At 37.9% G+C, this 12,480-nt stretch overlaps 1 protein-coding gene across 1 annotated transcript in view; it reads right to left on the bottom strand.

Annotated features, from left to right (window-relative positions):
* The window catches only part of LOC107728508 (protein kinase C theta type), a 25,770-nt gene that overhangs the window by 2,706 nt on the left and 10,584 nt on the right, over nt 1-12,480 (bottom strand). Inside the window, exons 4-13 of the mRNA XM_016538703.1 lie at nt 10,285-10,484; nt 9,006-9,066; nt 8,643-8,823; nt 6,249-6,280; nt 6,059-6,144; nt 5,521-5,650; nt 4,637-4,746; nt 3,488-3,626; nt 2,585-2,742; nt 1,938-2,111 (exon numbers count right to left, since the gene is read on the bottom strand). Of these exons, the coding sequence (XP_016394189.1) occupies nt 1,938-2,111; nt 2,585-2,742; nt 3,488-3,626; nt 4,637-4,746; nt 5,521-5,650; nt 6,059-6,144; nt 6,249-6,280; nt 8,643-8,823; nt 9,006-9,066; nt 10,285-10,484 (1,271 nt within the window). The remainder of the gene's footprint in view (nt 1-1,937; nt 2,112-2,584; nt 2,743-3,487; nt 3,627-4,636; nt 4,747-5,520; nt 5,651-6,058; nt 6,145-6,248; nt 6,281-8,642; nt 8,824-9,005; nt 9,067-10,284; nt 10,485-12,480) is intronic.

The raw sequence follows: 12,480 nt of genomic DNA, 5'->3' as shown, positions 1-12,480 counted from the left end.
TCAAATCTCGGGAGACCCCTCAGGGTGAGAAATGAGTAGTTCGCACCTGGCCAGACTGGATGAAGCATATCGCGAAGCATGTACTCAGAAGAGTACTAGCCCCTACGAGAAGGACCCGCAAGTCCTGAGGTTGCAGCGTTATACTGGGGACCTGATGCTGGGAGGCTTCCTCAGAAGCCCAGGCTGCATGTCCAAGCCGTAGATGAGGGCTATCACCAGCCTGGAACCAGAACCGATGAGTGAAACCATCACTGTAATCGGTCGAACCTACAAGTCAGAAAAACAGAACAGGTCCGAGTAGCGCTGCAGAGAACGGCTAGCATCGAATACACAAAAACTAGCAATAGAGTAGATAAAAATGGATCGTATTCACGTATGCCCTGCCATTCAAACAAGATGCATCCTGAAGGCCCTCGAGAGCTGAACGCGCTTGCTCTTCACCACACACACACACAGCTCACGAGCCGTTTGAAACTGCAGGTATCAGAGCAAAGCCTTTGGCGCGAGAACATGCACTCCTAGTCGTGTTTAGCTTGACGCTAAAATAAACAAACGGTCAGTGAAGACGAAGAAGAGGATGACGTGTTATCCCGGCGCCCTTTAATTTCCCATCAGGTCCTTTCCATGTTCTCACCGCGACCGCAACGCGCAGCATGCATTCAGCTCCCGCAGGAGCTAAACACGCTCCGCCCAACCACAGATTACCTCGGAAATCAAGCGAGAATGAAAACCATTGCCGTGAATGCGTCGCTATTCCCGCGAGAGGCGAACGCACTCATGCAAACGCTACCTACAAACTCGGGCAAATGGTGAAGTACTCATATCCCCCTCAGCAGTCCTGTGAATGCATCACGATGAGCACAAACTGCCTCCTCGTGAGACGAGCGCGTTCAATTCATGCTTATCCCTCACAAGAAATAAGCAATGAATACAGAGCGCATCCAACTCCCTCGAGAGCTGAACGCGCTTGCTCTTCACCACACACACACACACACACAGCTCACGAGCCGTTTGAAACTGCAGGTATCAGAGCAAAGCCTTTGGCGCGAGAACATGCACTCCTAGTTGTGTTTAGCTTGACGCTAAAATAAACAAACGGTCAGTGAAGACGAAGAAGAGGATGACGTGTTATCCCGGCGCCCTTTTATACTGTGATCCTGAGGGTAATGCCGTCATAGGCTGGGGTTTGGATGGCAGTGAGGGAGCCTTAAGAGAAGATGTCTCCCCCATAGAGAGATAGCAGGCCAGCATCTCTTCAACAGGGGGCATCTTCTCATAACCATTCTCACGCATCCCCTCGATGTTGGCATACATGGAATGGAAGGCTCTTTTTATTATTATTATTTTTTACTTCAAGCCGGAGTGCAGTATATTGTGGTTATCTGCTTTGTTTTTTTTGTTTTTTTTCAGTGAAGACGAAGAAGAGGATGACGTGTTATCCCGGCGCCCTTTTATACTGTGATCCTGAGGGTAATGCCGTCATAGGCTGTCGCCGGCCAATGTTATTGTCGTTTTTTTTTATATATGCTTCACACACCGGTCACGCTGAAAGGCGTTCCCCATAGCAACCCCTAGAGGACGCAGTTCGAAGTTCCCTCGAAAGGACTGTCAGATTTCAGGAAAAGTATTGTAATCTGTGTTCTGAAGATGAACAAAGGTCCTATGGGTTTGGAACGATATAAGGGTGAGTAAATTTTTGGGTGAACTAACCCTTTAATGGCCCCTTAATTTTTGGGTGAACTAACCCTTTAATGGCCCCTTCTTATTGCAGACCCTTACAAGAAATTCAACCTAATAAAAAAAAATTTAACCATAACCATGTTTTAAAAACCATAAAACAAAACAAGTTACATATCAAATATATAGCAAAATCTCTACTGATTGACATTTTCCTATATGTGATACTGCCCATCCCTAAGTGTGTCGGAGTGTATTACCTTGGTCTGGAAGGTGCAGTAGAGGTGTGTGAGGAAGGGGTGTTCCCAGGCCAGAGACAGCACTCTCCTCTCCACCATAGTGCATTCAACATCATCATCCATCAGAACAACATCTTTCTTCAGGGCCTTTACTGCAAAAAACTGCCCTGCGCCTTTCAGCTCAGCCAGGAATACCTACAACACATATGCACATAAGCAAAATTTATAGAGAATTACATGAGTATGCATCCAGAATGATATTCCAAAATGTAGTGTAATAGGCTGTTGTCTTGTTCTGCCTAATTCAGTTATGCCATATATAACAGCTGTCCATGAATGTTACCAAAGCTAGTTCCTTAAATTATTAAAAACATCCAAATCCATATCCAAATTGGCCAGGTACGCTCAGGACGTAGTCTTGCAAACAGTTACCATGTTTAGTTTCAATATGGCAACGTTTTGCCAAGATTCTGTTTAATTTCCTGTTTGGCATCCTCACAATGGTTATTCGTTGCAGATTTGTTATTTATATCGGCTTGACCCATGGAATCAAAGGATGTCTCATTTCTAGGCCAGTCATTTCAAACATTGGTAGGCTATATACTGTAGTTTAAATGGAAATTCACTGCTGTGATGTGTTTGCTGTGAGTTGAATACACTATTCTTACCTTTCCAAAGCTTCCCTTGCCCAGCATCTTATGTAGAGTAAAATTATCTAGGTTGAATTTGTGGTGCTCTTTGCGTGGGGTGGCGTACAGGGGTTCAGATTGTTCAAGACTTGGCCTGCGGCCCTCAGCCGGAGTGTCCCATGAAATACCTTGATGCTCTGTAGGGAGGAACCAAGAATTAATCCATTCAATCAATCAATCAGTCATCAGTCAATCCAAAACCTAGTAAGCTTCTTGGCATAGCTAAATTTTAGGCACCATAAGCATGCTTCAGATGCAAAGTCTGTTGCAAATGGAAGATAATAAATTATAAATTATGCTTCATAAGTCATTCAGGCTATATGAAAAGACTGTATCTCACATATCTTTATCAGATAGGTAAATTGCAGAATGCTCAGTTATGGTGGATTATGTCAGAGAATGTTACAGAAATTTACATCCATTACTGTAAAATATTGACAGAAAATAGTTCCATTTAATTCAAATGAAATGTTTTACCCATTGTTTTTGGGCGCTATATAATTTTTGTGCTTATGACATTGTTAGCTTAGCAACATGCGAATGTCAGGTTTCACTGCAATCTACTGTTATTTTAGCTTTGAAGCCAGTTCAGTGTCTACTTCCTTTCAATCGCTACCTAGTTCCTTATAAGCTCGTTTCTGGTAATTTCTAGAGTGGGCATGTTCCGGTAAACTGAAAGAATTTTGATAATGTTTAAACTCAAGAAATGTCCAACTCCCAATGCAGCGTACTTAATACTGAACTCTGTAGCTGACTGAGACAGACTTCCTGTCTCTCTTTCTAAAGTAATTTGATCTAATTAAATGAATCTTTAGTTAGTAGCAAGTTCGGCCTTCAAATCTGTTCAGAATTGTGAATGTTATTTTTGCATGTTATATTTACCTTTGCGTGGTAGAGGTGGTGCAGGCGTGAGGGGTGATGTTGGTAAGTGGCCTGAAGGCTCTCTAGTGACCCCTGCCTGACTTACGCCCACTGGACCCTCTCGACCAGCAATCTCATTATCCCGAGAGCTGCGAGCCTGCTATGGAAAGAAACACACACATCCGATCAGATTAAACAACCTGCACCACATGATAATCTAGGTCATTCATGTCATGTGTACTATATTGAGTTAGACAAAAAAACGTACTCTATAGCATTGCTAGCATGTGGTCCTATTGTACATAACTGCCGGGTTTGCTTTATTTTGTATTGCATTGAGCTCAGTGAAAAGTTTCATTCAGTATGGCGAATGGGTGTAAACAGATAGACCAGAAATTTTTATTCTACTTGAACTGGTCTATTTTGCCCAATATTTGTGTGGTATTTATTTTGTATGTTTATTAGAACATGACATTGTTAGCTTAGCAACATGCTAATAACGAACTCCATTGGAATAAAATGTGCATGACAAGTCTTTTGCAATATTAAGTGTACTGGTTGAGTGAGTGGATTGTTAAAGAAATAGTTCAACAAATAATGAAAATTCTGTCATTCACTCACCCTCAAGTTGTTCCAAAACTATAGGAGATTCTTTCTGTTTTGTTGAACCAAACAGTTAATGGTTCCCACTGACTTAATTTGTATGGAAAAATAAAATACTCTGGAAGTCAACGGGCACCAGAAACTTGGTTTGGTTATCCACATTCTTCAAAATATCTTCTTCTGTATTTGGCAGAAGAAAGTCATACAGGTTTGGAATAACATGATGACAGTATTTAATTTTTTGGGTGAACTATCCCTTAAATAAAACGGCTACCCATGAAGCTTGTAACCTACTCCAGTACTCAAGGGGGCAACATAGTTACTTTCAAATATTTGTGCCATTAAACCGATGTGCTGTTAGGTAGGTAAGCCAACTTGAACCCTTTGTAAAAACTGCCTAAAGAAATATTTTGCTCTCACGCAAAATTCCCGAACGTGGATTCCTATCGAAATGACTGTATTTCATCCACTGAAATTTGCCAAACAACAGTAAATGACATGACATTTGCTACATGCTTGTGTCAGCCTGCGTAGCATCTGTGGTTCATAATATGTGTGTGTTCCAACCTGTTGAGTGCTCTCAATCATAGCCAGGGCCTCTGCCATTAGCTTCTGGTTGACGCCACAAAGGTTTGCTACTTTCCTCTGACATTTATGGTGAACGTTCATGCCACACTCTGCAGTAAGAGAAAATGTTTAAAACATTAAATTGAAATGTCTAACATTTTGAAAAAAATAAAACTATATAAAACATGATTATAGAAAAACTACATTTGATTTGATAAAACAGGCCTTATGAATGTTTAGGGGTCATTCTACAAAACAGTGACATTTGCGTCCTTGATTAAAGTTCCTTATACAGTATATGTTTAAAAAAATATTTTAAAAATGAATAGCTCATGGTCAACTCATAGCTCAACTTTAATATCTATTATATATCTTCTATAACTTGTATAACTTAGTAACTTTATTTTTATGTAACGCTTTGTCTTTATTCTCTTTCTTTATTATTAAAAAGTTTGAATATCAACTCTGTTTCCATATTATCTTCACCCTTTTAACAATTTTAAAATTATTTAATTTAAAAAAGACATAATATTTTCTGTAAGTGAACAAGCAAATGTTTTTCTTCCTTTTTATCACTTTTCTTGCATTTTATTGTTTGCTAAATATCAGATTAAAAAAATAAAATTGGAAAAAAGACGTGTCAGAGTCAAAAAACAGAGTCATGTCCTAACATATGTATATGTATGCATATATGTTTGTGTGTGTATGTGTTGTACCATCTAATTTTTTTTTAATAATTACATTATTTAAACACATTTTTAGATAGAATACTATAGATATTTACTTCAAAAATCACCTTTTCAAAATGGAAAAACACAGAATGATCCTTTCACAGAATGACCCTTAGACATTCATAGTTGGCATGTGGTTGTGTAATGAATCACCTTCACATTTAAGGCCCTGCCGAGCAAGACCCCACAACAAGGTTCCACAGTGCTCACAGAATGTCGGGCTCATGTAGTTATACACTTTAAACCTGTGAGGCATGTCAATCTTAAAACGTTCCTTATGGATCTGGAACACACGTATACACATAGATTTAGTCTTGAAAACATACTGTACACACATTGACACACCAGGTCAACAAGGAAAATGTCCAAAACGCTATTCGTTATTTTCAGTGTGACTCAGTAAAGTGTGGAAAGACTGTTTTGTGGCGTCTACCAATTACTGAAAGAGGAAGGAGTCTGCGACAAAAAGATGATTCATTTTCTTAAATATTTATAATTATGCGTTCATCTGCAGATTACTAAAGCTTTGCTGAAACTATAATGAGCTTAAAGTTGCACAAAATGTCTAAAGGTCTCTGACTTACTGTAAATTCAGGGCGCAAAAACCCTTTTGTGAAAAAAACTAAACAAAACACTTTGTGTGCTTGATGTGATTGAATTAAAGGGTGATGAAAAAGAACCTTGTATTTACCATGGTTTCTTTACTGTTTACTGCTGAGCCTGTGCATTTGGCGATGACTTTGTCGATACACTTTTTATGGATGGCAGCATTGCATTCTGGGAAAAAAGAGTGAAGTGTGTAGGTGGAGTCCTGACACTGATTCAGTGGAAACTTGTATAGGAACTGGAACAGCAATGAGGATGTGAAAAAAATGACTTACGCCGACACTGATATCCTTGTTTATTCAGGCCCCTGAAGTAGGAAAAGAAACCATTAAGAAAATATTAATGTTATGTATAATCTAATATACAGTGCTAATTTTCTTGCATATACATATACAAACATATATTTTTCACAATTATATGTCATACATATGGTGGACCAGTAGTGCACAACACAACGAAATCTTCACAAAACAAAGGAAACAATTCGCAACACAATGAAATTAGCACAACACAACGGAAACAAGCTGCAACACAACAAAAACAAGCCGCAACACAACAAAATTAGCACAACACAAAGGAAACAAGCCACAACACAACAAAAACAAGCCGCAACACAACAAAATGATCACAACACAACGGAAACAAGTAGGGCTGGGTATCGAGTTCGATACTTTTTAGGCACCGACCGAATTGCCTCGATACCATCGAGTATCGAAAAACGTCTCGTCGTTCGGTACCAAATTTCGATACCTAACGGGTTAATCTCGAGTGTTTGCAATAACTTCCGATTGCCGTCTAATGTGTGTTTTGGCCATGTAATGTTGCTGAAATTAAATATGTTATTACCTCTGAGTCAGAGCAGCGATCATGGAAGAGAGAACACAGGCAGACAGCGCTGGAAGCTGCTAATGGTCATCAGTAAATCAGTGGAAAATAAATAGAAATGACGATTCTGTCTGAGCTAGGTGATTCTGTCACACGCACTAGTGTAAATGTAGCTAACAGATGTGTAAACTGAAGACTATTTGAGCTTTATTAAAACTATTTTGCACTGATTTATTGTGTTGGTTAAATTTTGTTCCTTTGTGCAGTGGCTCAGGAGATGAGTCTTTGAGATTGTATAAACATCAACAAGCTGAAAAAATAAAACCAAAGTTTTTTTTTTTTAGATAATGTAATCTTGTTAAAATTGATTTCATAAAATTGGTATCGAAAAAAGTATCGTTCAGGAACCGGTATCGAAGTCAAGGTATCGGTATCGATATCGAACATTTTTGAACGATACCCAGCCCTAGAAACAATCCACAACACAACAAAAACAAGCCCCAACACAACAAAATTAGCACAACACAACGGAAACAAGTTGCAACACACAAGTCGCAACACAACGAAATTAGCACAACACAACGGAAACAAGCTGCAACACAACAAAATTACCACAACACAACGGAAACAAGTCGCAACACAACAAAATTTGCATAACACAACGACAAAATTAGCACAACACAACAGAAACAAGCCACAACACAACGAAATTATCACAACACAATGGAAACAAGCTGCAACACAACAAAACAAGCCGCAACACAGCAGAATTGGCACAACACAAAAAAATTGTCCTATGCATTGTGTTGTGGTGCTTTCGTTGTGTTGTGGAGATTTCTTTGCGTTGTGTTTTGCACTACTGGTCCACCATACATACACCTGTATTTCATGATATAAATTTGATGTTGAGTAAATTTTATCACATTTATTCTATTTTAGTCTTTTTTGATTCATTCAATGATTGACTGATGTTTTAAAGAGGCCATAAGATTAAAGTTAAACTGTTCAAAGTTTATCAGTGCACAGTATTTTAAAGGGCTCATATGATGTTGCTAAAAAAGAACATTATTTTGTGTATTTGGTGTAATGAAATGTGTTTATGCGGTTTAAGGTTCAAAAAACACATTATTTTCCACATACTGTACATTATTGTTTCTCCTCTATGCCCCGCCTTTCTGAAACGCATCGATTTTTACAAAGCTCATCGGTCTGAAAAGCGAGGTGTGCTCTGATTGGCCAGCTATCCAGTGCTTTGTGATTGGCCGAATACCTCAAGCATGTGACGGAAATGTTACGCCCCTTACCCTACTGTGATGCCCTGTCCGGCCGGAGCGACGAGACAAAAACATTAAAACCCATTATAAACGAGGCATTTGTTGCATCCAGTGGGTACATAATTACGGATTATAATGACTTATATGTCTTTTTACGCGTCACTCTTAACTTTTATAAAGAATATCTCTTTGGATTTGAGACTTTAGTCTTTGCAACTTTACAGATCTTCTTTATGCACCAAGAGCTTGTAACACTCCAAAGAGAAAGGAAAAATTTAAATCGCATCATATGACCCCTTTAAAGAAACTTTTTTGTTTTCATAGTCTTTCATCAAAATGTTATAACGTGCTCTGTTGATAAACAAGGCAAAATAATATTAATATTTTTATTGCATTAAGCAATATTTTTAACATGTTTTCATCCGATCAAATCAAAATAGATAGATTCATCCATAAAATTCCTCCCCACATTATTTTACTGTTGCCGTTTACAATCTACAGAGGAAAGAAGTTATTTTTTTAATAAGAGTTTTGTTTTAATATATGAATATTTGAGACAGTGCATAATACCAGACAAACTCCTTGCAGACTGAACAGAAAGTCGGCTGAGGGAAAAAGGTGGCGGTAAACTCGTGACATTTGACCACATGAACTTTGGCCTGTTTGATGGCTCCTCGTCTGTGATGCAGTGCGAACACCCCTTCTTTTTCCCGTTCGGTTTCTCCATTTCCTTCACCATGACCGGCAGCGTCTAAGAACAAACAAGAACCCACATGAAAACACCAAAAATTATTTATGTCCCCTGATCCCAGTTTGAAAACTCCACCAAGCTCCATCAGCTCATGAAAACATGATAACATAATAATAGAAGTAATAATGCTAATATTAATCAGTGAGAGATTGTGTGTGGATCTGAATTAGAGAAATTCTCACCACTCCTCTCCAAAAAATACCGCGCTTCCATCAGTAAACGACCCTGTGGCTTCAGTTCCACCTATATTACACAAAAATAAATCTTATTAAATAATTGAAAATATATTTGAAACATTTATAACACATCCATTTTTATCGGATTTATTTTAGTGCTGGGCAACGATTAATCGCGATTAATCGCATCCAAAATAAAAGTCTTCAAACATGATGCTTGGAATTGAGGTTCATCAGACCAGAGAATGTTGTTTCTCAGCATCTAAGTGTCCTTTAGGTGCTTTTTTTTGCAAATTCCAAGTGGGTTTTCGTGTGCCTTCACTGAGGAGAAGATTGAGTCTGGCCACACCGACATAAAGCCCAGATCGGTGGAGTGTTGCAGTGATGTTTGTTCTTCTGTAGGTTTCTCCCATCTGCATATATGATCATGGAGCTCAACTAGAGTGACCATCAGGTTTTTGGTCACCAGTCTAGACCAGGCCCCTCTCCATCAGTTGCTCAGTTTGGCCAGCTCTAGGAAGAGTCCTGGTTGTTTCAAACGTCTTCCATTATGGATAATGAAGGCTACATGATTCTGTGAACCTACAATGAAGCAGAATTTTTTCTGAACTCTTCCCCAGATGTGTGGCTTGACGCAAACTTTTTTTTGTTTCTGAGCTCTACAGGCAGTTCTTTTGACCTCAGGGCTTGGTTTTTGCTCTGATTTGCATTTTGAGCTGTTAGACCTTTTATTAAGACATGTGTGCCTTTCCAAATCATACCCATTCAATTGAATTTGCCACAACAAATCTACAAGCAATATGAATATGAACATCTACAAGCAATATGAATGCTCCTGAGCTAAATTTCAGCTGTGCCAGATAACGGTTTGAATAGTTAAGCAATGGAATTATTTAAGTTTTTAATTTTTTAATAAATTTGCAAAGATGTTAATAACCTGTTTTTTTCTTTGCCATTATGGTGTATGGAGTGTAGAATGATGTGGGGAAAAAAGTAATTTAACATAAGGCAGCAACATAACAAAACGTGAAAAAAATATGACTATGAATACTTTCGCAAGGCACTGTATATATGTATATAAAAAACATTTATTTTGGATTCTATTAATTGCGATTAATCGTTGCCCAGCACTAATTTATTTTTAATATGAGTTTAGTGTTCTAATCCACCCAAAATGGATTTTTATTAAATAAATTACAACAATAACAAAGGTCAAGCTAACTCAATGGTCACTGAACTGTATATCAGCACTGGTAACACATTTGTTTCCATTTTGCTTTCTCACCCAGATCTCCAGTTTGCCATTCTCTTTCTTACAGCGTGAAGCGAGGGTGTCGAGTTGAACAGTAGCCTCCGTCTTTAGCTCAGCCGTCTTGTCCTTGACCACCACATGCATTACTCGTCCTCTGTGGACGTGAGCGTCAAACGTGCTGCTCCAGGGGGGATACATGGTGGGCCGCTTCTGTTTGTACATCTGACCCTTTTCTGTAGATACACACACAAGTATAATACAAATACATCTCCAAATCAGTTCCACGCTGCTGACAGTTTGACTGGACTAAGCTTTAAAAGTATCAGCACAAGTAAATCACTTCATGTGTGTTACAGCATTCTAACTGGATTTACCGGATCTGAAACTAATACTAGTGAAAGGGCACAATGCTCTTTCTGTTTGATAGTAATCTGACAGCCTTTACTGCAGGAAAACAAATATAGAGCCATGCAAATGAAACTATGCAATTTTGGTAGAATGTCAACATTTTCCCTTAGTTAAAGTCAATATGACATTTAAAATCAGGTCTGTTTTTTTTCTTAATGCATATTCCTGGTCTTATTGTGCACGAAGCATCAATGCACGTTTGAAAAACACATTTGTTTTCATAATATTTCATCAAAATAACTCCTAAAACGACTTTCCTTTTTGCTGACATCATCAAGTCCTCTTATTTTTTAGCCCCTCCCCTCCAACCACCTGCCTACATTCAGTGTATAATGTCTACTTTTCTTAATCCAATAAATTCCCAATGGATAAAATTAAGTTTAGGTCTACAAATAAATATATTGTTTCACTTGTTGTTAAAACAGGTTGCGAACACTTTCATTTAATGTGTAATTTGACATTAAAAATTGGACATATAGTTTATCTGACTTATACTTAAAAGCAAATCAAGAAGAATCAAATTAATAAAGTAACTATTTCTGCAAAAGTGCATTTGAACTTACTGTATGCATGGTTTTGACAACTGAGGATTTTTAATACATCATATATTTACATGCACAGATGTCCATTTATTTATTTATTTATTGGTTAAATTATTTTGTTTCACTTGTTGTTAAAACAGGTTGCAAACACTTTCATTTAGAGTAGAATTTGACATTAAATGCATAAAAAAACTGGGCATTCAGTTTATCTGACTTGTACGTGACAATGAAGATGATTCAGAAGCGTTTGAGACTGACTTGACACTTTATATTTTGACAGGTATGTGTGGTTGCGGTTGGTTCTAGAGAATGAAACCAAAGGGGTTGCTGGGAAAGCCTTGTGTCTTCAGTACTGCTCAGTGGCCATGTTTGAGTAATATGCATGTGTGTACAACTGCTTATCATTTCATCTGATCTGATTTACACCCACGTTTTACCAGCTATGGACATCCGTGCAAGTAAATATATGGTGCATAAAAGTTCTCAAAAGATGAGTTTATATGCACTTGTGCAGAAATAGTTACTTTCTTATAAATTTGATTCTTATTGATTTATTTTGTTGATTATAAGTGGGCGATGTTCTAATTATTTGCCGTATAGAAGCAGTAAAACATTGCAGGGATAAATGCTCTTAAAGGAATAATTCAAACTATTTTTTTTTCACGTCTGTGACAGAAGTAGTAATGTTTGATTTATGAATTAATCATTCTTTTGAGTCTTTCAAATGAACTGGATGATCCAGTTCTTAAATTCTTAACTCAATGAATCAATTATTCAGTTGCAGTGGCTTCGGAAGAATATAGTGCAAAAATCCTATGGAAATGTATGATGGTTTTAATTGTCTTTTACATTCTTTTAAAACTTAAAGGCAACTGTTCACATTCATTTTATTTGCTTGGAAAAGGATGTCCAGAACATTGTTTAACATGTATATAATATACATTTACATTTACATTTAGTCATTTAGCAGACGCTTTTATCCAAAGCGACTTACAAATGAGGACAATAAAAGCAGTCAAAACTAACAAAAGAGCAACAATATATAAGTGCAAATGACAAGTCTCGGTTAGCCTAACGCAGTACACGTAGCAAGGTGTATATAAATATATATATATACACCTTCACACACACTCACTCACTCACTCACTCACTCACTCACTCACTCACTCACTCACTCACTCACTCACTCACTCACTCACTCACTCACACACACACACACTTTCACACACACTCACTCTCTCACTCACACACACACTCTCTCACTTACTCACTCACACAC

This window comes from Sinocyclocheilus rhinocerous, unplaced genomic scaffold (assembly GCF_001515625.1).
Source record: "Sinocyclocheilus rhinocerous isolate Xijiao unplaced genomic scaffold, SAMN03320098_v1.1 scaffold307, whole genome shotgun sequence".
NCBI classification, from domain to species: Eukaryota; Metazoa; Chordata; class Actinopteri; order Cypriniformes; family Cyprinidae; genus Sinocyclocheilus; species Sinocyclocheilus rhinocerous.
The sequence above is the reverse complement of the archived record's forward strand: the minus strand, read 5'-3'. Positions and strand labels throughout refer to the sequence as shown.